At 43.1% G+C, this 26986-nt stretch overlaps 1 protein-coding gene across 3 annotated transcripts; it reads left to right on the forward strand.

Moving 5' to 3' along the window:
- The first annotated feature begins 15582 nt into the window (after positions 1 to 15582).
- On the forward strand, positions 15583 to 24895 carry SNRPB (small nuclear ribonucleoprotein polypeptides B and B1). 3 transcript variants are annotated; one of them, XM_033185907.1, is made up of 8 exons: positions 15583 to 15772; positions 18681 to 18832; positions 20610 to 20721; positions 22454 to 22606; positions 23124 to 23262; positions 23585 to 23710; positions 24415 to 24461; positions 24561 to 24895. In XM_033185907.1, exons 1-7 carry the CDS (start codon positions 15770 to 15772, stop codon positions 24423 to 24425), a joined length of 696 nt encoding a protein of 231 aa, XP_033041798.1. In that variant the 5' UTR covers positions 15583 to 15769; the 3' UTR covers positions 24426 to 24461; positions 24561 to 24895. The 3 variants fall into 3 exon arrangements, with proteins under 3 accessions (XP_033041798.1, XP_033041797.1, XP_033041796.1); XM_033185906.1 differs by having other exon boundaries at positions 24415 to 24712; XM_033185905.1 differs by lacking the exon at positions 24415 to 24461 and having other exon boundaries at positions 24561 to 24712.
- Positions 24896 to 26986: the final 2091 nt, after the last annotated feature.

The raw sequence follows: 26986 nt of genomic DNA on the forward strand, positions 1-26986 counted from the left end.
TACCCCTATAACACCAACTTCTGATCAGAATTGGAGGCCACTGAGGGAAAAGTATATGCAGGTATACAATCTCTAGGATTTTGAAGGACGAAGGGTAGACCCTCCCAATTCCAGACAATCCCAACATTCCTCCTACCACTGGGAAAGAAAAAACAAACAAGAAAACCAGCTCTTACCTTTGAAAAAAGGAGTGGAAATAAAAAAAATGATGCAGAATTATTATTGATTTTTATGAAATCCCCCATAACCTGTAGCGACCTCAGACATGGCCCAGGGAAAGGACTGCCCGCCCTAGCCCAGCAAAGGGAGAGGGGCAAAGATGTCATCTTTCCAGCCCTGGAAGGGGCTTCCCCACGGTATGCTCACTCCCCTCCTTTGTTTCTAGGAAGGGTCACTATCAGGACCTTTCCACTCCATCCTAGCAGGAAACGGAATTGAAATGTACTAGAGTTTCTCTCAGAAGAAAGAGAAGTGCAGATTCTCTACTCTAGGACTATGACTTTGGTACCTAAGAAGGAAGAGTTCAGTCTTTATCTATCAGCTTATTTCCAGCATGAGATGGGTGTTCAAATGCCTGCAGCATCCAAACAAGTCCTACTAATGAGGGGACCAAGCCCAGATTGGGTGGGGTGGGGGGTACTTTAGAGAACTGGGGGACTCAAACTAAAGTCAAATTGCTACCTGCATCCTTAAACTGGCCTCACCATTTAAGCCTCACTTCAAGAAGTCTTGAGGTGCACCTCTTTTTGGCCTTTTAATTTAGCTATCCAAATGTCCTACCCATTTCTTCAAACCATGATCTTGAGTTCAGAACCCACCATCATTGTTCCTCACTTTTAGTCTTAGAATTTTTTTTTCATATTGATTTTTGCTGAGTTTTCTGAAAAATTGGTAGTGGATTGCCAGGCATGGTAGCTCATGCCTATAATCCCAGCATTTTGGGAGGCCATTATGGGAGGATCACTTGAGCCCAGGAGTTTGAGACCAGCCTGGACAAAATAGTCAGACCTTGTCTCTTTGGGGGAAAAAAAAAAATCAATTTTAGTTTGGAAATATTTGACCCAGTAATCACAATGAGCAGAAACAATGAAATCCGATCAAAAAACTTACAGAAATATGACTACCTGGAATAGTCATAAGGTGGTACCTTGTGTGATGAGTCCACAGAAATGATTTGGGTTGAAGGGACTTTCAAGATGGCAGGCAATCTGACAGCACCCGGCTGTGAAATTAGGTAAAGTAATTCAGATTAAAGGTGAAATAATTTATACATGCAAGCTCTAGCCTAATTTCAAAATATCTGTGCATATATTTCTCATATATCCAAAGTAAGTTGGCCAGGCGCGGTGGCTCACACCTGGTGCTGGGCTCAAATCCAAAACTCCCAAACTGCTGGGCTCAATCCCAGCACTTTGGGAGGCCCAGGCAGGTGGATCACCTGAGGTCAGGCATTCGAGACCAGCCTGGCCAACATGGTGGAACCCTGTCTCTACTAAAAATACAAAAATTAGCCAGGTGTAGTGGTACATGCGTGTAATCCCAGCTACTCGGGAGGCTGAGGCAGGAGAATTGCTTGAACCTGTGAGATGGAGGTTGAAGTGAGCCGAGATCATGCCATTGCACTGCAGCCTGGGTGACAGAGTGACACTCTGTTTCAAACAAAAACAAAGTAAGCACATAGAATTTTTAAAATCATTTTTTCTAAAAGAGAGCAAGTGGTAGAGGATTCTTGACAGACATGAGATTCTCTCATTGCATAATCTTTTTCCATGAGTAAATATCATGTTATGCTTTTTTATTTTCTCTAATACGCATGAAATGTGTAAGGGATAAAATCTACATTCTCATTGTGGAAAGATTATTTTTATCTAGCCCCATATCTTATTCATTAATTTTAACCTAGAAATCATTTTGGAGAATAGCCAAACAGTCACCTGCTCTTTGATTAAAGAGAAATTTGGGACTGGTTGAAGCATGACGTTTTATAATCCTAAAAAAAAATAAAAATAAAAAATAGTGAAACAAGATTCCTAGAGTTCTACCTAACTGGTGTTCTTAAAGAGTAAAAGCATTCCTTCTGTGAGTTACAGGGCAATAGTTGGCGACTAGAAAAATCTCACAAAGCCAGGTTACACATGATGATAGGTGATGCTCTTATCTGCTACTGATGCAGACCCCAAGGCCGAGTCCAGCTTCCCCAGCTCAGCCCGCTGTCAGGCAGAGCAGTTGGCTCAGCAGTGCCCTTACTGCTGCCAGCCATCAGTTCTTACCTTTTCCCTGCTTTCCAATTACTTTGGGAACTAGAAAGCGATTTTTTGACGGGGAGAAAGAGAGCTGAGTTTTGTGAATTTTAATGCTACTTAAAATTGTTTTTGTCTTAGCTTCTTCTCTTCTGTGTCTGTTCTAGTAACCTGAAACCTAGGTTAAAGAAGAAGGGCCTGTACCTTCTCCTAAGTCATGGCCACTAAAAGAGCTTATTTGTCTTTTTTTTTTTTTTTTTTAAATAGAGACAAGTTTTTACTATGTTACCCAGGTGGTCTTGAACTCCTGGGCTCAAGCAGTTCTCCCACCTTGGCCTTCTAAAGTGTTAGGATTACAGGCATGAGCCATTGTATCTGATCACCTGTCTTGAGAGAAAGGCTCAACCTGTAAAAATCTTAGGGTAAATAAATTGTGCAGTATTGGAGGTACACTTGACATAGCTAGTAAGAATATGAAAAAATTTCCAATCAGATTTTCTGCTGAATATATTGGCAAAGGAATTTCATATGGGGTTGGAGATCTGGAAGAGATATTGCAGAGAATCTGAGAGGAAACTTAAGAGAATGAAAGGAAGTGTGATAAACAGCACTGAGACCAGTATAAATTTGGGAAGTCAGAAGTATTGCAGTTGTCCAGGCAAAATTTATAACAAGCTATGGCAATAGCAGAGTGGACTGAAAGAGAAGATAGACTTCATAGGGTTTGTCTCCAAAGCACTTGGTGATTGCCTGAATGTAGAAGACAGGTGAGAATGTAAAAGAAGACTCCCACAAACACAGCTTTCGAACAGTAAACGCATTTGCAAGAGAAAAAGTTCTCACCACTCCAGGAGTCCAAGCAGAAAGTCAACACCCCTCTTATCTGTGTTTACCGTAAGAATAGTTTCTTCTCTGGAGGGTAAGTCAAACTGGGTCTCCTCTTTTTCCCATCTGCGTCCAGGATTATGCCTCTCTATGTGGTAGAGTGTGTCTGTGTGTGTATGTGGAATTGTGCCAATTATCAATTTATTGTTTGAGCTTCAAATTCTCCTTTTGTTGCCTGGTCTGTGAAAATGGATCTGGGCCCATTACGTGTTTCCTTTGCCAGCTGGCATAAGGTTTATCAGTAGAGGGCACCAGAACTACACTGCAGGGGGAAGGGCCCTCTTTCTTGGGTTAGGTGGCTCTTTCACCAGGTCCCTGGAGAGTACTTGTTTTATTCTTTTCTTTTTTCTTTTTTTTTTTTTTTTAAGACAGAGTTTTGCTCTTGTTGCCCAGGTTGGAGTGCAATGGCGCGATCTCGGCTCACTGCAACCTCTGCGAGAGTACCCATTTTTACTCCACTCCAGGGCCAGTGAAGTTTTCTCCCATGCTAAATGCCTGCAGGACACAGCTTTTTCTACCAATTGGCCACCAAAGGAGTACGTTTTCTCCAGCTCTCCACTTAGGCACTGGTGGCCCAGTTGGGAGCCTAAACAGCACAGGCCTGTGCCCCAGCCCAGGCCACTGCTATACCCTCTCTGTAGTCCCACTGGTACATATGCTGGGGGCCCCACAGGACTGGCTGTCTAGCAAGCAGACCACCTGACCTCCTCCTGTGCAGAGGCTCGAGCCTCCCTAGCGCACATTGACCCTCTCCCCAGCTCTAGTGCATGCACACCAGGGCCCCAGTAGCCACCACTGGCTGTCCCAGCCCAAGCTGTGCACAGAAGTGTACTAGGTTCTTGCAGCTCTCCAGCCTCCATTTCCAGCAGTGCCCACCGCAGTGCCTTGGCCGCCTCTGCTCATCTACCTGTTAACCTTGGCTCCTGTTGTTTCCTTAGGCCTTCCCCACACAGACACCATGTGATCCAGGCCTTGTATCAACAACAACACCCCAGCTCTCTCTCTATTCCCAATTCCCTCTGTGTACTATTTGCCAGCTTTGGCTTGCTTGTGCCCCAGAGGGTTATTCCTGCTTGCCTAGTGACTGTGGACCAACTCTGGCCTGCACAACCTTCCCCCTCAAACTTTTCTGCTATCCAATAGGCTGCAACCAGAACTCCAAGAAGGACTGAACCCTAGCCTTGGGGAGGGAACCCTCCTTCCAAGTTTATCCTTGGGTAATCCCCCTCAGCTGTAGGATTTTCTTTTCAAATTTATATTTATGTTTGCAATATATAGATATATATATTTGGGATGGAGGCTTGCTCTGTTGCCCAGGCCGGAGTGCAATGGCGCGATCTCGGCTCACTGCAACCTCCACCTCCCCGGTTCTCCCTGCCTCAGCCTCCCAAGTAGCTGGGATTATAGGCACCCACCACCACACCCAGCTAATTTTGTATTTTTAGTAGAGATGGGGTTTTACCATGTTGCCAGGCTGGTATCAAACTCCTGACCTCAGCCTCCCAAAGTGCTGGGATTACAGGCATGAGCCACCATCCCCGGCAAAATAATTCTTTAATTTAAATTACTGTATGGTTTCTGTCTCCTTGTCGAACCCAGATTGATACAGGTGTGAACGTATATGTGTGTGTTTTTAAAATGAGGGCAAAGACATGAATTTTGACTGCATATATTTAGTGAGCCCAGAGATAAGCCAAAGAAATAATACAAGTTAAAACTACTAATTATGAATACTCAGCTGGGGCTGTGATCCTGAATCTAGACACAGAAATCTGATGGTCTACATCGGAGGTTGGCAACTACAGCCTAAACACCAATCCTTGCTGATCACATGTTTCTGTGTGGCCTTGAGCTAAGAATGGTCTTTACATTTTAAATGGTTGCAAAGAATTTAAAGGATAATATTTTGTGACATCTATTTGTATCCATAAATAAAATTTTATTGTAACCCAACCACACTCATTTGCTAGGTATTGTCTATAGCTGCTTCCATGCTACGTGGTAAAGCTGAGTAATTGCAACAGAGACCAAATGGCTCGCCAACCGTAAAATGCTCTCTGGCCCTTAACAAAAAATGTATTGGAAACTAACCAGTCTTATACATATTTTAAAAAAGTTGGCCTGCCCCGATCTAGACTGAAACTTGGGACCATTTTATCAAGTAAAGACCAAATGAAGGGGGCGGAGCAAGATGGCCGAATAGGAACAGCTCCAGTCTCCAACTCCCAGTGCGAGCAACACAGAAGACTGGTGATTTCTGCATTTTCAACTGAGGTACTGCGGTCATCTCACTGGGGAGTGCCGGACAATTGGTGCTGGTCAGATGCTGCAGCCCCACCAGCGAGAGCTGAAGCAGGGCAAGGCATTGCCTCACCTAGGAAGCGCAAGGGGGAAGGGAATCCCTTTTCCTAGCCAGGGGAACTGAGACACACAACACCTGGAAAATCGGGTAATTCCCACCCCAATACTGTGCTTTAAGCAAACGGGCACACCAGGAGATTATACCCACACCTGGCCGGGAGGGTCCCACGGCCACGGAGCCTCCCTCATTGCTAGCACAGCCGTCTGCGATCTAACCAAAACAGCAGCAGTGAGGCTGGGGGAGGGGCGCCCGCCATTGCTGAGGCTTAAATAGGTAAACAAAGCCGCTGGGAAGCTCGACCTGGGTGGAGCTCACAGCAGCTCAAGGAAACCTGCCTGTCTCTGTGGACTCCACCTCCGGGGACAGGGCACAGCTAAACAACAAAAGGGGAAGCAGCAGAGGCCTGTGCAGACGCGAACGACTCTGACAGCTTTGAAGAGAGCAGTGGATCTCCCAACACAGAGGTTGAGATCTGAGAACGGACAGACTGCCTGCTCAAGTGGGTCCCTGACCCCTGAGTAGCCTAACTGGGAGACATCACCCACTAGGGGCAGTCTGACATCCCACACCTCACAGGGTGGAGTACACCCCTGAGAGGAAGCTTCCAAAGTAAGAATCAGACAGGTACACTCGCTGTTCAGCAATATTCTATCTTCTGCAACCTCTGCTGCTGATACCCAGGCAAACAGGGTCTGGAGTGGACCTCAAGCAATCTCCAACAGACCTACAGCTGAGGGTCCTGACTATTAGAAGGAAAACTATCAAACAGGAAGAACACCTATACCAAAACCCCATCAGTGCGTCACCATCATCAAAGACCAGAGGCAGATAAAACCACGAAGATGGGGAAGAAGCAGGGCAGAAAAGCTGGAAATTCAAAAAATAGAGCGCATCTCCCCCTGCAAAGGAGCGTGGCTCATCGCCAGCAACGGATCAAAGCTGGTCAGAGAATGACTTTGACGAAATGAGAGAAGAAGGCTTCAGTCCATCAAACTTCTCAGAGCTAAAGGAGGAATTACGTACCCAGCGCAAAGAAACTAAAAATCTTGAAAAAAGAGTGGAAGAATTGATAGCTAGAATAATTAATGCAGAGAAGGTCATAAATGAAATGACAGAGATGAAAACCAGGACACAAGAAATACGTGACAAATGCACAAGCTTCAGTAACCGACTCGATCAACTGGAAGAAAGAGTATCAGCGATTGAGGATCAAATGAATGAAATGAAGCGAGAAGAGAAACCAAAAGAAAAAAGAAGAAAAAGAAATGAACAAAGCCTGCAAGAAGTATGGGATTATCTAAAAAGACCAAATCTATGTCTGATTGGGGTGCCTGAAAGTGAGGGGGAAAATGGAACCAAGTTGGAAAACACTCTTCAGGATATCATCCAGGAGAACTTCCCCAACCTAGTAGGGCAGGCCAACATTCAAATTCAGGAAATACAGAGAACACCACAAAGATACTCCTCCAGAAGAGCAACTCCAAGACACATAATTGCCAGATTCACCAAAGTTGAAATGAAGGAAAAATCTTAAGGGCAGCCAGAGAGAAAGGTCGGGTTACCCACAAAGGGAAGCCCATCAGACTAACAGCAGACCTCTCGGCAGAAACTCTACAAGCCAGAAGAGAGTAGGTGCCAATATTCAACGTTCTTAAAGAAAAGAATTTTAAACCCATAATTTCATATCCAGCCAAACTAAGTTTCATCAGTGAAGGAGAAATAAAATTCTTTACAGATAAGCAAATGCTTAGAGATTTTGTCACCACCAGGCCTGCCTTACAAGAGACCCTGAAGGAAGCCCTAAACATGGAAAGGAACAACCGGTACCAGCCATTGCAAAAACATGCCAAAATGTAAAGACCATCGAGGCTAGGAAGAAACTGCATCAACTAACGAGCAAAATAACCAGTTAATATCATAATGGCAGGATCAAGTTCACACATAACAATATTAACCTTAAATGTAATGGACTAAATGCTCCAATTAAAAGACACAGACTGGCAAACTGGATAAAGAGTCAAGACCCATCAGTCTGCTGTATTCAGGAGACCCATCTCACATGCAGAGACATATATAGGCTCAAAATAAAGGGATGGAGGAAGATCTACCAAGCAAATGGAGAACAAAAAAAAAACAGGGGTTGCAATCCTAGTCTCTGATAAAATAGACTTTAAACCATCAAAGATCAAAAGAGACAAAGAAGGCCATTACATAATGGTAAAGGGATCAATTCAACAGGAAGAGCTAACTATCCTAAATATATATGCACCCAATACAGGAGCACTCAGATTCATAAAGCAAGTCCTTAGAGATTTTCAAAGAGACTTAGACTCCCATACAATAATAATGGGAGACTTCAACACTCCACTGTCAACATTAGACAGATCATGAGACAGAAAGTTAACAAGGATATCCAGGAATTGAACTCATCTCTGCACCAAGCGGACCTAATAGACATCTATAGAACTCTCCACCCAAAATCAACAGATTATACATTCTTCTCAGCACCACATCGCACTTATTCCAAAATTGACCACATAATTGGAAGTAAAGCACTCCTCAGCAAATGTAAAAGAACAGAAATTATAACAAACTGTCTCTCAGACCACAGTGCAATCAAACTAGAACTCAGGACTAAGAAACTCAATCAAAACCGCTCAACTACATGGAAACTGAACAACCTGCTCCTGAATGACTACTGGGTACATAACGAAATGAAGGCAGAAATAAAGATGTTCTTTGAAACCAATGAGAACAAAGATACAACATACCAGAATCTCTGGGACACATTTAAAGCAGTGTGTAGAGGGAAATTTATAGCACTAAATGCCCACAAGAGAAAGCTGGAAAGATCTAAAATTGACACTCTAACATCACAATTAAAAGAACTGGAGAAGCAAGAGCAAACACATTCAAAAGCTAGCAGAAGGCAAGAAATAACTAAGATCAGAGCAGAACTGAAGGAGATAGAGACACAAAAAACCCTACAAAAAATCAATGAATCCAGGAGTTGGTTTTTTGAAAAATCAACAAAATTGACAGACCGCTAGCAAGACTAATAAAGAAGAAGAGAGAAGAATCAAATAGACGCAATAAAAAATGATAAAGGGGATATCACCACTGACCCCACAGAAATACAAACTACCATCAGAGAATACTATAACACCTCTCTACGCAAATCAACTAGAAAATCTAGAAGAAATGGATAATTTCCTGGACACTTACACTCTTCCAAGACTAAACCAGGAAGAAGTTGAATCCCTGAATAGACCAATAGCAGGCTCTGAAATTGAGGCAATAATTAATAGCCTACCAACCAAAAAAAGTCCAGGACCAGATGGATTCACAGCTGAATTCTACCAGAGGTACAAGGAGGAGCTGGTACCATTCCTTCTGAAACTATTCCAATCAATAGAAAAAGAGGGAATCCTCCCTAACTCATTTTATGAGGCCAACATCATCCTGATACCAAAGCCTGGCAGAGACACAATGAAAAAAGAGAATTTTAGACCAATATCCCTGATGAACATCGATGCAAAAATCCTCAATAAAATACTGGCAAACGGATTCAGCAGCACATCAAAAAGCTTATCCACCATGATCAAGTGGGCTTCATCCCTGGGATGCAAGGCTGGTTCAACATTCGCAAATCAATAAACGTAATCCAGCATATAAACAGAACCAAAGACAAGAACCACATGATTATCTCAATAGATGCAGAAAGGCTTTTGACAAAATTCAACAGCCCTTCATGCTAAAAACGCTCAATAAATTCGGTATTGATGGAACGTACCACAAAATAATAAGAGCTATTTATGACAAACCCACAGCCAATATCATACTGAATGGGCAAAAACTGGAAAAATTCCCTTTGAAAACTGGCACAAGACAGAGATGCCCTCTGTCACCACTCCTATTCAACATAGTGTTGGAAGTTCTGGCTAGGGCAATCAGGCAAGAGAAAGAAATAAAGGGTATCCAGTTAGGAAAAGAAGAAGTCAAATTGTCCCAGTTTGCAGATGACATGATTGTATATTTAGAAAACCCCATTGTCTCAGCCCAAAATCTCCTTAAGCTGATAAGCAACTTCAGCAAAGTCTCAGGATACAAAATTAATGTGCAAAAATCACAAGCATTCTTATACACCAGTAACAGACAAACAGAGAGCCAAATCAGAATGAACTTCCATTCACAATTGCTTCAAAGAGAATAAAATACCTAGGAATCCAACTTACAAGGGATGTAAGGACCTCTTCAAGGAGAACTACAAACCACTGCTCAGTGAAATCAAAGAGGACACTAACAAATGGAAGAACATACCATGCTCATGGATAGGAATAATCAATATCATGAAAATGGCCATACTGCCCAAGGTTATTTATAGATTCAATGCCATCCCCATCAAGCTACCAATGAGTTTCTTCACAGAATTGGAAAAAACTGCTTTAAAGTTCATATGGAACCAAAAAAGCCCGCATTGCCAAGACAATCCTAAGTCAAAGAACAAAGCTGGAGGCATCATGCTACCTGACTTCAAACTATACTACAAGGCTACAGTAACCAAAACAGCATGGTACTGGTACCAAAACAGAGATATAGACCAATGGAACAGAACAGAGTCCTCAGAAATAATACCACACATCTACAGCCATCTGATCTTTGACAAACCTGAGAGAAACAAGAAATGGGGAAAGGATTCCCTATTTAATAAATGGTGCTGGGAAAATTGGCTAGCCATAAGTAGAAAGCTGGAACTGGATCCTTTCCTTACTCCTTATATGAAAATTAATTCAAGATGGATTAGAGACTTAAATGTTAGACCTAATACCATAAAAACCCTAGAAGAAAACCTAGGTAATACCATTCAGGACATAGGCATGGGCAAGGACTTCATGTCTAAAACACCAAAAGCAACGGCAGCAAAAGCCAAAATTGACAAATGGGATATGATTAAACTAAAGAGCTTCTGCACAGCAAAAGAAACTACCATCAGAGTGAACAGGCAACCTACAGAATGGGAGAAAATTTTTGCAATCTACTCATCTGACAAAGGGCTAATATCCAGAATCTACAAAGAACTCCAAATTTACAAGAAAAAAACAAACAACCCCATCAAAAAGTGGCAAAGGATATGAGCAGACATTTCTCAAAAGAAGACATTCATACAGCCAACAGACACATGAAAAAATGCTCATCATCACTGGCCATCAGAGAAATGCAAATCAAAACCACAATGAGATACCATCTCACACCAGTTAGAATGGCAATCATTCAAAAGTCAAAACAACAGGTGCTGGAGAGGATGTGGAGAAATAGGAACACTTTTACACTGTTAGTGGATTGTAAACTAGTTCAACCATTATGGAAAACAGTATGGGATTCCTCAAGGATCTAGAACTAGATGTACCATATGACCCAGCCATCCCACTACTGGGTATATACCCAAAGGATTATAAATCATGCTGCTATAAAGACACATGCACACGTATGTTTATTGCACTATTCACAATAGCAAAGACTTGGAATCAACCCAAATGTCCATCTGTGACAGACTGGATTAAGAAAATGTGGCACATATACACCATGGAATATTATGCAGCCATAAAAAAGGATGAGTTTGCGTCCTTTGCAGGGACATGGATGCAGCTGGAAACCATCATTCTTAGCAAACTATCACAAGAACAGAAAACCAAACACCGCATGTTCTCACTCATAGGTAGGAACTGAACAATGACATCACTTGGACTCGGGAAGGGGAACATCACACACCGGGGCCTATCATGGGGAGGGGGGAGGGGGGAGGGATTGCATTGGGAGTTATCCCTGATATAAATGACGAATTGATGGGTGCTGACAAGTTGATGGGTGCAGCACACCAACATGGCACAAGTATACATATGTAACAAACCTGCATGTTATGCACATGTACCCTAGAACTTAAAGTATAATAAAAAAACAAAAACAAAAACAAAACAAAACAAACAAACAAACAAAAGACCAAATGAATTGCCTGTTTAATCCCCGGCTCTGAATTCATGACCTCTTTTCTCTTATTTGTAGACTGGCAAACTAATTGAGTTGCAAGGCATCTAGAATAGCCAAAACAACCTTGAAAAAGAAAAGGGAGGAGGATTCACACTTTCTGACTTCAAAACTTACTATAAAGCAAATGGTAATCAGGATAGTATAGTACTGGTATAAGGATAGCCACATAGATCAAAGGAATAGAATTGGAAGTCCAGAAATAAAACCATATGTCAATGGTCAATGATTTTCCCCTAGGGTGCCAAGATTATTCAGTGGCAAATGATGTGGTGACAACTGTCTATCTACTTACAAAAGAATACAGTTTGACCCCACCTTATACCATATATAAAATATGAACTAAAAATGTATCAAAAATCTAAATGTAAGAGCTAAAACTGTAAAACTATTAGAAGAAAACAAAGGGGTAAATCTTCATGATCTTAGATTTGGCAAAAGAGATTTTTCATATTGCACCAAAAACATGAGCAACAACAACAATGAAAAGATAAATTAGACTTTATCCAAATTAAAAACTTTTGTACAGGATTATTATCAAGAAAGTGAAAAGGCCAGGCATGGTGGCTCATGGCTGTAATCCCAGCAGTTTGGGAGGCTGAAGTGGGTGGATCACTTGAACCCAGGAGTTCAAGACCAGCTTGGGCAACATGGTGAAACCCTGTCTCTATAAAAAAAATACAAAAATTAGCTAGTGTGCTGGCATGTACCTGTAGTCCCAGCTACTCGGAAGGGTGAGGTGGGAGAATTGCTTGAGCACTGGAGGTCAGGCTGCAGTGAGTTGTGATCGCACCACTGCACTCCAGCATGGGTGATGGGGCGAGACTCTGTCTCAAGAAAAAAAAAAAAAAAAGACAACTCACAGAATGGGAGTAAACTTGTATAAATCATATATCTGACAAGGAACTTGTATCTGTAATGTAGAAAGAATTCTTACAACTCAATAATAAAAGGCAAATTGTCCAATTAAAAAACGAGCAAAGGATCTGAATGGGCATTTCTCCAAGGATGATATATAAATGGCCAACAAGCACATGAAAAGATGTTCAGCATCATTAGTCATGAGGGAAATGCAAATCAAAACCACGATGAAATTGATAGCACTTCACATTCATTAAGATGGCTTGAATCAACAAGTCAGATAATAACAAATATGGGTGAAGATTTGGAGAAATCAGAACCCTCATACGCCCCTTGTGGGAATGTACAATGGTGAAGCCACTTTGGAAAACAGCTAGCAGTTCCTCAAATGATTAATCAGAATTATCATATGACTCAGAAATTCCACTCCTAGCTAGATACCAAAGAGGAATTAAAACATGTCCACATGAAAACTTGTACATGAATGTTTACAGCAGCAGTATTTATAAAAGCCAAAGGTGGAAACAATCCAAATGTTCATCATTTGATGAGCTGAAAAACAAAATATGATAGTCCCCTCCTTATCTGAGGAGGTTATATTCCAAGATCCCCAGTGGATTCGTGGAATGGCAGATACTACCAAACCCTATATATACAATTTTCTCCTACACATATATAGCTATGATAAACTTTAATTTATAAATTAGGTACAGTAAGAGATTGACAACAATACTAATAGAACCATCATAAAAATATACTGTATTAAAAGTTACATGAATGTGGTCTCAAAATATCTTGTTGTACTCTACTCACCCATTTTTATACTGCAGTTGATTACAGGTAACTGCAACCACAGAAAGTGAAAGATGGATATGGGGGGACCACTGTACATCCATACAATGGAATATTATTTGGCCATAAAAAGGAATGGAGTATTGATACATGTCATGACATGGATGAACCTTAAAAACACTGTGAAAGAAGGTAGTCACAAAAGACCACATATTATTATATGATTCCCTTTATATACATTTTCTAGAATGTCCTTCATAATATTCATCCTTCTGATAGACCTGAGTGTAGGTTCAGGTCTCTGCTCACATACCACTCCTCAGAGAAGTTTTCCCTGACCACCTAGCCAAAATCGTATCCCATCCCTCTCAGTCCTCTGCCTTTATTTATTTTTTTCGTATCACTCTAATGTTACATTGCATACTTATTTATTTGGTTTACTATGTCTTTCTCACTAGAATGTAAAGCTCCATGAGGGAAAGGACTTTATCCCAATAACAGTGCATGGCCTTAGTAGATGCTAAATAAAAATTATTTTAAATGCATGCATGAATGATGTGTTAGGCAGCTGGGTAAGGTGGGGGCAAATGAACAGCTGAGGAGCCAGACAGACCTATATTCCCACTCTGACTCTGCCACCTTGGGCAATATAATTCATTTCTATGAGGCTTCATCTCTTCATCTACAGGTGACAGAAACCAGATAACAGAACATACCTTTTAGAGATGGTGTGAAAATGACAAAGCACCAAGCTTTCCTTGCTGGGTTTGAGGAACAGCAAGGAGATTAGTGTGACTGGAGAATGATGAATGAGGGGAATGTTGAAGGAGATGAGTGAGGTTGGAGAGGAGTGCAGAGTTAGATTTTATTCCATGTGTGCTGGGAAGTTTTTGGTAAGTGGAGACCAGGGCATGACATACATCTAATATCCCAGTACGTTTAGAAGGATCCCTCTGGCTGCTGTGAGAACAAGAAAGGAAGCAAAGAGACAAGTTATGGGCTTGTTCAATGATCCAGGACAGAGATGATGGTGGCTATGACTAGAGTGGAAGCAATGGAGTGGATGACAACAGTCATATTCAAGATAGTTTGAAGGTGGGGGCCACAGGATTTGCTTATTCTTTTCAAATTTTCATGAATCCTTATTCAAATTCATCTTTTGATGAATTTGATTATTCGATGGTAGAGAAAGAGAAGAATGAAATATGCTTCCAATTTGTCATTTTCTTTTTTTCCTTTTTTAATCCAAGAAACTTCGGGGATGGGGAACACTGGTGAAGTGGTTTTAGAAAGAGTGAATAGAATCAAGAATTCAGTTTTCAACATGTTAAATTTGGTATACCTATTAGACATTCACATCACGCTGGCAGCTGGATATAAAGGGCCAAGAGTTAAATGATGAGGCCAAGGTTAGAGGAACAAACTTGAAAACCCTGGGTGTATATATTGTATTTAAAAGTCATAGGAAGGGCCCGGTGTGGTGGCTCATGCCTGTAATTCCAGCACTTTGGGAGGCCAAGGCGGGTGGATCACTTGAGGTCAGGAGTTCAGAGACCAGTCTGGCCAACATGGCGAAACCCCGTCTCTACTAAAAATACAAAAATTAGCTGAGTGTGGTGGCACAGGCCTGTATTCCCAGCTACTCGGGAGGCTGAGGCAGGCGAATCGCTTGAACTGGGGAGGCGGAGGTTGCAGTGAGCCGACATTGCGCCACTGCACTCCCGCCTTGGTAACACACTGAGAGTCTGTCTCAAAAGAAAAAAAAAAGTCATAGAAAAAAAAATGTCATATGACTGGATGCGATTATCAACAAATATGGGTAGAGCCCTTATTTTGTGCTACTAAAGTGTTCTAGGCACTACAGCAATGAGTGATACACAAAGAGAAGAATTCACACCCTTATGAATCTTACATTCTAATGGGGAGGGGATAATAAAATAACAAAAATATACAGCGTGTGAGATAGCAAGAGGGAAATACAGGAGAGATGAGGATGAGGTGGGTGGGAAGGTTACAGGATGGCTAGGGAAATCCTCACTGGGAAAGTGTTATTTAAGCTTAAGTCTTGAAAGAGGTGAGGGCAGCAGCCTTTTGGTATACCTTGAGGACTAGCATTCCAGGCAGAGGCAAAAGCAAATGCAGAGGGGCTGAAAAGGAGCACGTCCAGCCAGTGGAGGGAAAAGCAAGAATAGTGGCTGTGGAGGAGACAGCTGGGGAGGGTGATGGGAAATGAGGACCGAGAGTGTAATGGGAAAGGTGGGGTGAAGAGAAATGAGTGTGAAACAGAGCAGGCCTGAGTACGGATTTAAGCTAGGAAGGTGTCCAAACAGGAACTTAAGGCTCTCCTATTACTTCAAAGCGGGATGTTAACGCCCAGTCCCCAGGCCCCGCCCCTGCTCGGCACAAGCTGCGCTCCGGGGCCGGAACTCTAGGGCTCGGTGTCCGGACCGGAAGTAGATTTCCACCCGACCGCATTTTAAGTGCTGCTGCATTTCCGGTAGCGGCGGCGGGAAATCGTCTGCGGGAGAGAGGCTAGGCCTCTGTGGAGGCGAATCCGGCGGGGATCAGAGCCATCAGAACCGCCAGCATGGTGAGGAAGGCACAGGCTGGCGGGGCGGGAACTTCCAAGTCTGTTGTGGAGTGGGAACTGCGACTGATCGCGGAGGAAGCCGTGGGTTAGAGTTACTTACGGCGGTGAAGGCCTGGGCCTTGGCCGCTCGGTCTGGGCGGGAAAGACCAGGACCTTGGCGGTTCGGCTAGGCATGGGGTCGAGGAAAAGGTTGGAACCGGGGACAGAGGCCGAGGTCGTTCGGCAGGGGCGAGGATAGAACCGCGGCTCTCGACACCGCTGTAGCCATAATGCCTGGGACCCCGTAGGTACTAAGTTAACTTTTGCCGAATAAATATATGTCCCGGGCTTCGGAGCAGGCACTGGAGCCGCAGGGGGACCCGGTAAACGGCTCAGACTTGTGAAAGGTTGTGAGTCTGAGAAAGAGTTGCGGACGTGGGTGGAAGGGGCTTGTGGACCACGCTAGAGTCTTGCTAGGTCTACTTGGAGAGGAGGGAGGAGGAGGGGATAGGGAATGTTTGGAGGAAGAGTTCCACTCAGTTGTTCATCGTATTTCTGTGTTTGCCTGTGCCTGACTTCTCAGGCGCTGGGGCTACTCTCTGAAGTATGTTTGCTTCCTTCACAGAGGTAGTTGGGGACACAATATAATTTCATGGTCATTCGGTAAAAGTAACGGCGGCGGGCGGGGTAAGAATGTTTTCTCGAATAGATGGTTCCTGAGCAGATTCCTAAAAGATTAGCAAGAATGTACCCGGCGAAGGTGGGGGGAGTATTACAGACCCGGAGAACTGAAGGAACAAAGCTGAAGGGTAGCAAGATTTTAAAAGTTACTGGATTTTTCTGCGTCTGTTGACCGAGAAAAAGTTGCTGGAGGAGAAAGGAAGAAAGAGTAGGGAAGACGGGAAGAATTGTCAGGAGGCTAGTTACTAAAGGCCTTCCATGTTATTTTACCTTGGTGGTGGTGAGGCATGTCATTGAAGGATTTAATTTATTTTATTTTTATTTTTTTGAGATGGAGTTTTGCTTTTGTTGCCCAGGCTGGAGTGCAGTGGCTGGATCACGGCTCACTGCAACCTCCGCCTCCCGGGTTCAAGCGATTCTCCTGCCTCGGCCTCCCTAGTAGCTGGGATTACAGGCGCCCGCCACCACGCTTGGCTAATGTTTTGTATTTGTAGTAAAGACGGGGTTTCACCATGTTGTCCAGGCTGGTCTCAAACTCTTGACCTCATTTAATCCACCCACCTCGGCTTCCCAAAGTGCTGGGATTACAGCCGTGAGCCACCTCGCCCTGCCCACTGAAGGATTTTAACCAGCAAAATGACGTAAACTTAGTGGTGTTTAGAAAGATTGCTCTAGCTCTGGCGTGTATATTCGATGGGACTGGAAGCAGGAAAACCTGGTAGGATATTGTTTGGATAATTGGTTAGAATAGGCACTGGATTCATTCTGTCTAGGTTCCAACACAGCTTTCCAGCTGTGAAACTGGGCAAGTTACTTAACCTCTCCCAGCCTCAGTGACCTCATCTGTAAAATAGGGATAATAATGGGTCCAATTTTGAGGATTAAGTGAGATGTACAGTGCTTATCACAGTGCCAGATACACACTGAACATTAGTTCAACTGGACCAGTGAATGTTGCCCTGAAGGTTCAGATCCCTTGTGGTTAGAAGCTGGTTAAAATGGTCATTGAAGGGAAACTGAACCACCTAACCTGAGAGTGGCTCCAGTGTCTGTGTGGAGTCAAGTTTCGTTTTTGTTTTTTTGAGATGGAGTCTTTCCCTGTCACCCAGGCTGGAGTGCAGTGGCTTGATCTCAGCTCACTGCAACCTCCACCTCCCAGGTTCAAGCGATTCTCCTGCCTCAGCCTCCCGAGTAGCTGGTGATACAGGCCTGTGCCACCACACTCGGCTAATTTTTGTGTTTTTAGTAGAGACGGAGTTTGGCCATGTTAGCCAGGCTGGTCTTGAACTCCTGACCTCAGGTGATCTGCCCACCTCAGCCTCCCAAAATGCTGGGATTACAGGAGTGAGCCACTGAGCCCAGCCATGGAGTCAAGGTTTTGATCTGCGTATTTGCAGGTTCGGAACTTTGTTGTCTGAGCTCACAGAGATGAACAGAGGTCCATAGAAGGCACTTGGGGGTAGGACTGGGGTATAGCAGTCAGACTGATGGGAGGATGATACACAGATCAAATGCCAGGTGATTTGTTTATAGAGAGAAATACAACTGCTTAGGGTACCTGACAGTTCACAAAGTGATACCTATGTAGTCACTTCTTTATTTTAGCACATTGGAACCCAGGTTATAAAGACAGAAATGTTTGTTGGGTTAAAGACCATTGTATGTCCAAACCGATTCGCACCCTAACCACCAGAGTTTCCCTCTGCCAAATGTAATCTTGGAGGCACACTAACAAATTCTTGATTTGTGGATTTCATTTTTCAACTTGCAGCTCATCTCCTTCCTGATAACAAGCTTCTTGTTGATTAGATTTTTAGTTTCAGCCCCATTCTAGCTCCTCCTTTACTCAGTCTTTTTAATAAGATTGGGATGTTCCATAGCACTTGAGTCACATACCTATAATCTGCACAATGGTAGATGGCTCTAGTATGTATGGATTGGATTCGTTTGGGGACACACTATATACTCTCATCCCTGCAACTGACACGACATAGACAAAGGCAATTATAATATGGGAAAGACCGATTTTAAGGGAAGAGAGAATAGCAGATTACTGGGTAGAGGTCAGGCCTAAAACAGGGTGGCATGGGAGAATTCCAAGGAGAGGGCTGTGGGTAGAAGACTGAGCTAAGAATCTATTGAGAAAGATGGACACATGGACAAGAAGGCCATGGGAAGTTTTGGGGATGGCCAGAGGTGCTTTTGTCCAAAAGAGCAGAGTCTCATCCCTGTCCATTTCTCCTTGCAGACGGTGGGCAAGAGCAGCAAGATGCTGCAGCATATTGACTACAGGATGAGGTGCATCCTGCAGGACGGCCGGATCTTCATCGGCACCTTCAAGGCTTTTGACAAGCACATGAATTTGATCCTCTGTGACTGTGATGAGTTCAGGAAGATCAAGTGAGGAGTGGACTGTGGGGGGTGGAGACTGGAGGATGGGAATGGATTGAGTGGGTGGGCCAAGCAGTAGAGGTGGTAATGTAGCTAGTTGGTTTTTCTCTGTTTTTTCTCCAGTTTTAGAGGGCAGACTTAAATGGGGACATTGAACACTAAGAAATCTTTTTCAGTCCAGCAAACCTTGCTCTCTAGGTCTAGCAAAGTACAAGTTGTGAAGGGCTGCTAGGCTTTTTGTTTCTCTGACTTTGTGTGCCCCTGGGTACTGGGGTAAAGGGCTCTCATGTTCTCCCCACAGGTGTGTGAGGGGGGAGAGCTTGAGTTTCTGGCCTCATTGCCTATTTGTAAAGCTGTAGCCTAAAGGGCTCTCCCAATGCAGCCTGGTCTGAAACTGCTTTAAGAAGCCTCTGACCCTCTTCAGGGTAAGTGCTCAGCTCCCCATGTGGGTTTGGGGCCAGTGATTTTTGTTGGCATTTATACAAACAATTGGAGATATTTTCTACTTTGCTACAATTCCATAAGTTATTGGCTAATTCCCTTGTCTTGAGTCTCACAGATGTTAAGCTTTTGGCCCATTAAAAGATAAGATCTAGCTTCCCATCATGTTTTACATTCAAGGCTACTTGAGGCACTAAAAGATGATGTGACTTCCATGGTTATCAGCTCTTTTGTCATATGCAGTGTCCATATTATGTTGTCCCTCGCTTTGAATTCTCTTTGATTCTTCTTGGGGCTGATTTCTTCTGTGGACCAAGGTCAAGAAGTATAGTTTAAAAATGTGATAGGGATGCCTTGGTGCCAGGTACATATTAGAGGGGCCAACAGATGAGTGTGGAGCTACTCCAAAGTTCCCTCCTGATAATAAAAAATGTTTATCGGAAAATATTTCTGAAAATACAAAGAAGTCTATGAGTAGAAACTAAAATACCCAGAAGGGTTTTTTTCTAGTTATGAAAGGACAATACATGGTTGTTATTTTAAAAAATAAGAAAATGTGAGCCGAAAAAGGGAAAACTGTCCATCCGCAGACAACCAGCTGATACACTGTAAAATATCAGAACAAAGTCTTTTGAGTTCTTTTTTTAAATCAGGCTATTTTTTCCCCTTTATTTTTAGGATCTTAGCTTTAGCTTTTTCCCCCACTTTCCTATCCTGTTGCAGTTATTTTTCCTACTTCACATTTATATTTTCATCTTTTTCTGGTTTGTTGCTTTTTGGGGGTTTCTGTTTTTGTGCTTTTGAGGAACAGATATGAAATTTCAATTTCTGTGTATGTGAAATTTCTCTTAACCTTTTCCTTCTATGGCTTCTATTTCTGATGTAAGATGAGGGGCAGAATTATAGGCCTGTGAGGTTGAATTGATATTAGAAGGACACTGCACGTAAGTGAGGTGGGTGGGAGTCATTTGACTGGAATTGTTTAGGCAGCTTCCTGATGTTGGCAAGGCCTTAAGCTGAAGGGAGGTAATAGGGTCATAAGAAAGAAGACTTAGCCGAGGGAAGGGCCTTCACAGTTGCTGTGGAATAGTATATGGGCCAGAGCTGGGCTTTGTTGACCCTGTCCTATCTCTTGGTCAGTGTGTCCTCTTGTCGTGGTAGGAAACAGGAAGATAGCCACCTAAGAGGTTATGTGTTCGGCCTGCAGAGACTATCCAGGAGGGCTATCTTGGGAAAGTTTGTGTACTGTTTGTTAGGAGATGCAGTGTTAGCAAATCTTGGAGGCCACTAGACAGGTGAACTACCAACCTCTAACACTTTTTTTGTTTCTTCTAAACCTCTCTAGGCCAAAGAACTCCAAACAAGCAGAAAGGGAAGAGAAGCGAGTCCTTGGTCTGGTGCTGCTGCGAGGGGAGAATCTGGTCTCAATGACAGTAGAGGGACCTCCTCCCAAAGATGTAAGTCAGAGCAGGAAGCCTTGCGGAGGAGGGAGGCCCTACCATGAGCCAGGCTCTATGTTAGATTCTGTTTCATTGCAGTTCTCACAGGTATCCTCTGGATTTTGCCCCCTTTTTCAGATAATAAATAGAATCTTAAAGAGGTTACCCTGCAAGAAAGAAGTGGAAAAAGGGAACTAAAATTTGGGTATCTCTGACTTGAAAACTCTACTTCTTTCTCAGTTGATGTACATAGTGAGTCAGTGGAGGAAGCACCTGAGGCCATCTGGGTCAGTTCTTAATGTGATGATAAAGCCTAGGTGGATCTTAAAAAGTTGTAACTCCAAAACAGTAGAATATGTGTGTATTTTGTTTTATACAGTTATAGGTCGTAGTTACTGAGAATCTGCTTTGCGCCAACCACTTCAGTATTTTATTTGATCCTCGTAAGTCTTTAGAGATAAATTCTCACCTTATAAATAGAGTAAAACAGGGCTTAGTAACTTGCCCACGGTGCCACAGCTACTGATAGGTGAAACTGACATTTGATCTCCGACAATCTTGATTCTGTAAACACCAAGCTACACATAGAAATAGAGCAGGCTTTAGAGACCTAGTGAAATTTGTTTTCCCTTTTGCATTTGAAGGCTTTTTTTTTTTTTTTTTTGAGGTGGAGTCTCACTCTGTCACCAGGCTGGAGTGCGGTGGCGTGATCTTGGCTCACTGCAACCTCCGTCTCCCGGTTTAAGCGATTCCCTTGCCTCGGCCTCCCGAGTAGCTAGGGTTACGGGTGTGCGCCACTACGCCCAGCTAATCTTTGTATTTTTAGTAGAGATGGGGTTTCACCATGTTAGCCAGGATGGTCTCGATCTCTTGACCTTGTGACCTGCCCACCTTGGCCTCCCAAAATGCTGAGATTACAGGTGTGAGCCACCGCGCCCTGCCGAGGCATTATTTTAATCAAAAGAGAACAATCCTTTTAACTTTTTACAAGTCCATATAGATTATCTGAATTTTTTTGTACCTAACACATAATGTGCATATATTATGTTGTTCTGTGTTTTCCCTTAATGTTAGCATTTTTCTAATTGCTCTACACCAAGTCAAGTTAATGACCGTAAGATTTTCTCAAGTGAGTACAGAGTAGTTTATCCTCGTCATTTTCTTTTTTGGGGATTTTTACGTTTCTGCCTTTTCCAGTTACAAATGTCTGCAAGGGATGTTAGCATATTTTGGTTCAAAGCCCATATTCAAATTTCTTAGTACCTACTTCCAATAGAATTGGCTGGTCTAACATAACCCATTGTAAACCTTTGTGATCACAACCAGTTTTACCATAACCATGTCATTTGCAGATAAGGCAACTCAGCGTGGGATTGTGGGATTATTTGCCCATTGTCACCTAGCGGATTAGAATCAGCTGGGAATGGATCTCATGTCCCTTTAATGCCTTGCCTGCTGAACCCTGAGTGGAACCCTGGCCCTTTGCTCTTGGTTGAACTTTCACAGGAGTGCATATAGGTGGTTGAGTTGTGGCATGTTTCTCTAGACTTACTCTTAAGTTCTACCCTGCATCAGGGATCACTCATAGTCTTGATGGAGGAAGAATGGTGTTGGCACACATGGAGAGGTAGTATTTATAAGCTGTTTCAATGCCCTCTAAATCTGAGGGGCTCTCTTGGCAATGATATTCCAAAGTATGCTTCTGATCTTCAGGCCGCTGGGCATCAGAGCGTGTTTGTTTATTTTTCAGACTGGTATTGCTCGAGTGCCGCTTGCTGGAGCTGCCGGGGGCCCAGGGATCGGCAGGGCTGCTGGCAGAGGAATCCCAGCTGGGGTTCCCATGCCACAGGCTCCTGCAGGACTTGCTGGGCCAGTCCGTGGGGTTGGCGGGCCATCCCAACAGGTGAGGGGTTGGGGAAAGGGTACCACCTCCTGGTGGCTAAAATAAAGGATAAAGGGGAGGGCCCATAGTTTCAGAAGGGTCCAGAGTGACCAACCTATGATTGTCAGACTATCAGTGTTTCACTGTGGTTTCTACGTGGCCCTAGAATCAAGTGAAAATGATAATTTGCCATTGTGAATTATGCTGATGCTATCAAAGAGATGTACAAATTAGCCAACTTTATTTAAGGAAAATATTTTCATGACATTTGAAATCATGAGTCATATTTGAAAAGGCAGTTGCCTTCTCTCACTTGGATTGGACATCCTTACATTCAGGTCTAGAAGATGGGAGTTGGGCATTCAAGCTTGATCTTTCCTGACATGTGGTTTTGGATAGGAAGTCTAGTGGCTGAGAGTTGCAGCATTAAGGGATTTGGTGTCTGCTGTTTCCCGCTGTCCTTACCCAAGTTGGGGAGGAGAGTGGGAAGCTGCATTGTAGTGTATTCTTCTAACTCTTTCTTCTTATATCCTGTTAGGTGATGACCCCACAAGGAAGAGGTACTGTTGCAGCCGCTGCAGCTGCTGCCACAGCCAGTATTGCCGGGGCCCCGACCCAGTATCCACCTGGCCGTGGGGGTCCTCCCCCACCAATGGGCCGAGGAGCACCCCCTCCAGGTGAGGAGCCCATAAGGAGACTAGTGCTAATTGATAGAAGATGCCTTAGCTGGATTCATGATGAGATATAACTTCACTGAAACTGATGATGAGTTTGTATAATTAAGCAGGATTACTCTGAGATCCAGCATGGCTGACTGATGAAACTAGTAGGACAAGAGCCATTGGGAGCCCTAGGTGCTTCCAATGTTAGTTTTCTGGGAGCTGCTGAGAGGGTGGAATGGTCCATCTTTCTCAGAACTTGGTGGAAAGCTTGGCAGTTTTTTTGCTACCTTTTCAAGATAGACACTTGAGCTATATCCTTGGGGCTTTTCTCTTGCAGGCATGATGGGCCCACCTCCTGGTATGAGGCCTCCTATGGGTCCCCCAATGGGGATCCCCCCTGGAAGAGGGACTCCAATGGGCATGCCCCCTCCGGGAATGCGGCCTCCTCCCCCTGGGATGCGAGGTAAGTGCCTGCAGTGGTAACTTTGGCTTCTTTCCCTAGAGCCTAGTGGGATAGGAAATGGAGGGAAGATTGCATTTAGACCATATCCCATGGGCTTTCAAGCCTTAAGTCTAGGGAAATCCAGAAAGGAAAGAGAAGAGGGAACATGCATTTCTTAAATTGAGCTTACCACCCTTCTTAGAACAGTTAGAGCAGCCCTGTACCCAAGGTGTTTCTCAATATCTAAGGCAGCGGCCTCAGGACACTATGAAATAATGCATTCTGAGGATCCCTAACAAAAGTTATGAGATTGTCTTATTGCTCTTTGGTTTGACAGTGCCTAGTAAGTAAGAGGGGGCTCTGGGCTTTGCTATATTATCATTACGGATTTCTCTTTAACTTCCGTTGGAGAAATTCGGAGATCAGTCCCCACATGGATTGGAAAATAGGCCCCCAGAGAGTTTGGACTCCAAGCCCAGTGTTCTTTCCCCATAAGATAACCCATTGGCAAACTTGATGACCCCTGTTTCATTAGTCTGGGTTATTCCTCTATGGGTTTTTATAGGCATAGGAACCCAGTCAGCCTCAGAGAAATCCCTAGTTAGCACATATGCCACATATACCCCTCTCCTCACTTGATTACTGCAGGGCCTGGGAGGCTGGGGCAGGGTTGGGGATTCAAGTTGCAGATCAGGCACTGACTAAACTTCTTACTCTTACTTCAGGCCTTCTTTGACCCTTGGCCACAGAGTATGGAAGTAGCTCCGCAGAGGTGTGGGCTCGATTCCTCAGGGCCACGTTACCACAGACCTGTTTGTTTCTTATGCTGTTGTTCGCGGAGTCTCACGGGATTGTCTGGTTTCCCTTACAGGGCCCCCTCCCCCGGGAATGCGCCCACCAAGGCCCTAGACTCATCTTGGCCCTCCTCAGCTCCCTGCCTGTTTCCCGTAAGGCTGTACATAGTCCTTTTATTTCCTTGTGGCCTATGAAACTGGTTTATAATAAACTCTTAAGAGAACATTATAATTGCACCTATGTATCTTTATTTTTAGAAAAATCTTTGATATATTGGGTGCTTGATAGAGTCAAGAAGGATTGCCTTGGAAAAATCCCTCATCTTAGCTTCTTCCCTATAAAACATTTTACTACCCATTTGCATCTGTACATCCTTGTACACTAAGATAATTAAAAAATGAACATTTTCAATTGAAAATTGACGTTTTCACTTAATCAGATTCAAAGATCCGTTTTCTTGAAATCAGTACCGATAATATCCTCTTGGGAAGGCAATTATCTGGATAGCTCCTCCATGAAGCAAATGCTAACAATGAAAATTCTACTGGGAGAGGAACAATTTTGGCATAACTTTCTGCCAGGGTCACACACATAACATACAACCTAACATAACTTTTGAGTTATGGTATCTTCATGATTTCTTCCACCCAAAGTCTATTCAGTGAGCAGCACTCCAGTACTTAGTGCATCAAGCTCTAAGGGTACAAAAATAAGGTGAACACTGTTCTAAAGTTGCTGTATAGGGGGGAGATAATTGTAAATGCAATCAGCGGCACTTACCACATTAATAGAAGAAGAAAAAGCCATAGGATCTTCTCAACAGATGCAGAAAAAACATTTGAGATGATTTCAGTACCCTTCAATGGTAAATACACACAGCAAATTGGGAATAGAAGGGAATTTTTTTTTTAAGAGATGGTGGGGGTCTTACTGTGTTGCCCAGGCTGGTCTCAAGATTTCTGCCCTCAAGGTATCCTGCCTCTGCCTGGGATTGCAGGCATGAGTCACTGCACCCAGCTCAGAAGGCAGTTTTTAAACAAGATTAAGGGATTTATGAAACATAGCTAACATAATAGTGAAAGACTGAAAGCTTTACCCTTATGATTAGGAATAAGACAAGGGTTCCCACTTTGGCCACTTCCAACATTGTACTGGAAGTTCTAGCCAGAGCGATTAGGCAAGAACAAGAAGAATTGGAATTGGAAAGGAAGAAGTAAAACTATCTCTGCAGAAGAAGTCCTGTGTGTAGGAAACCATCTACAAGATAGCTACTAGAGCTAATGAATGAATTCAGCAGTTTTAGGGTACAAGATCACATAAAAACTATTCCATACACCACCAACAATCTGAAAGGAAATAGAAAAGAATTCCAGTTGGGATAGCAACCAAAAGAATACCTAAGAATCAAAGCAAGTAATACCAGAATAACCAGGAATCAATCAAACCAAGGTGGTGAGACTACTGAAAACTACAAATCCTGAAAGAAAACTAAGTAGATGAGGAAAGACAACATGTTCATGGATCCAGACTTACTATTATAGTAGCAAATAATAGTCTCCAAACATTCAATGTAATCCTATAATAATTGCAGTGGTCATTGCAGAAGTGGAGAAGCTAATCCTCATATATATATGAAGCTGCAAAAGACCCCAAATAGCCAAAACAATCTTGATCACATTAGTAGAAGTCACAAAACTTAGAAAACTAATCAAAGCTGCATCTGACATAAAGATAGACAATGGATAGATGAGGGTACAGAAATAAACCTTTACATAAATGGTCAGTTGATTTCCTGCAATGGTACCAAAACCATCTATTGGGGAAAGAGTTGTCTTTTCAGATGGTACTGGGACAACTGGATGACCACAGGTAAAAGAATGAAGTTGGAGCTCTACCTCATATACCTTCATTTATCACTCATTAACTCAAAATTGGTAAACAATCTATAAGAGCTAGATCTATTAGAAAACGAGTAAGTCCTCATGACCTTGGATTTGGCAATCGATTATTGGATTGGACACTGAAAACAAGCAACAAAAGAAAAAATATGCAAATGGGACTTCATCAAAATTAAAAACTTGTACATCCAAGAATGTGGTGACGAATGTGAAAAACAACTTACGGAAGGGGAGAATATTTTTGCAAACTATCTGATAGTCTGATATCTATAGTTTGCTATGTGAACTATGAAAAGAATTCTTGTAAAAAGATAAACCTTTTCAAAAATGAGAGGAATTGAACAAGTATTTCCCCAAAGAAGATACACAAATGGCCGAAAAGTACATGAAAACTTGTTCAACATCATTGGTTATTAAAGAAATGCAGATCAAAACTACAGTGAGATGCCAGCTCATACCCACGAGGATGGCTCATTTATTAAAAAAACAAACAAACAAAAAAAACAACTCTTGGTGAGGATGTGGAGAAACAGGAGCCCTCATGCATTGCTGGTGAGAATGTAAAGTGGTGTAGCCTCTACGGAAAACTGGCAGTTCCTGAAGG

This window comes from Trachypithecus francoisi, unplaced genomic scaffold (assembly GCF_009764315.1).
Source record: "Trachypithecus francoisi isolate TF-2019V2 unplaced genomic scaffold, Tfra_2.0 Lachesis_group21, whole genome shotgun sequence".
Classification (NCBI taxonomy): domain Eukaryota; kingdom Metazoa; phylum Chordata; class Mammalia; order Primates; family Cercopithecidae; genus Trachypithecus; species Trachypithecus francoisi.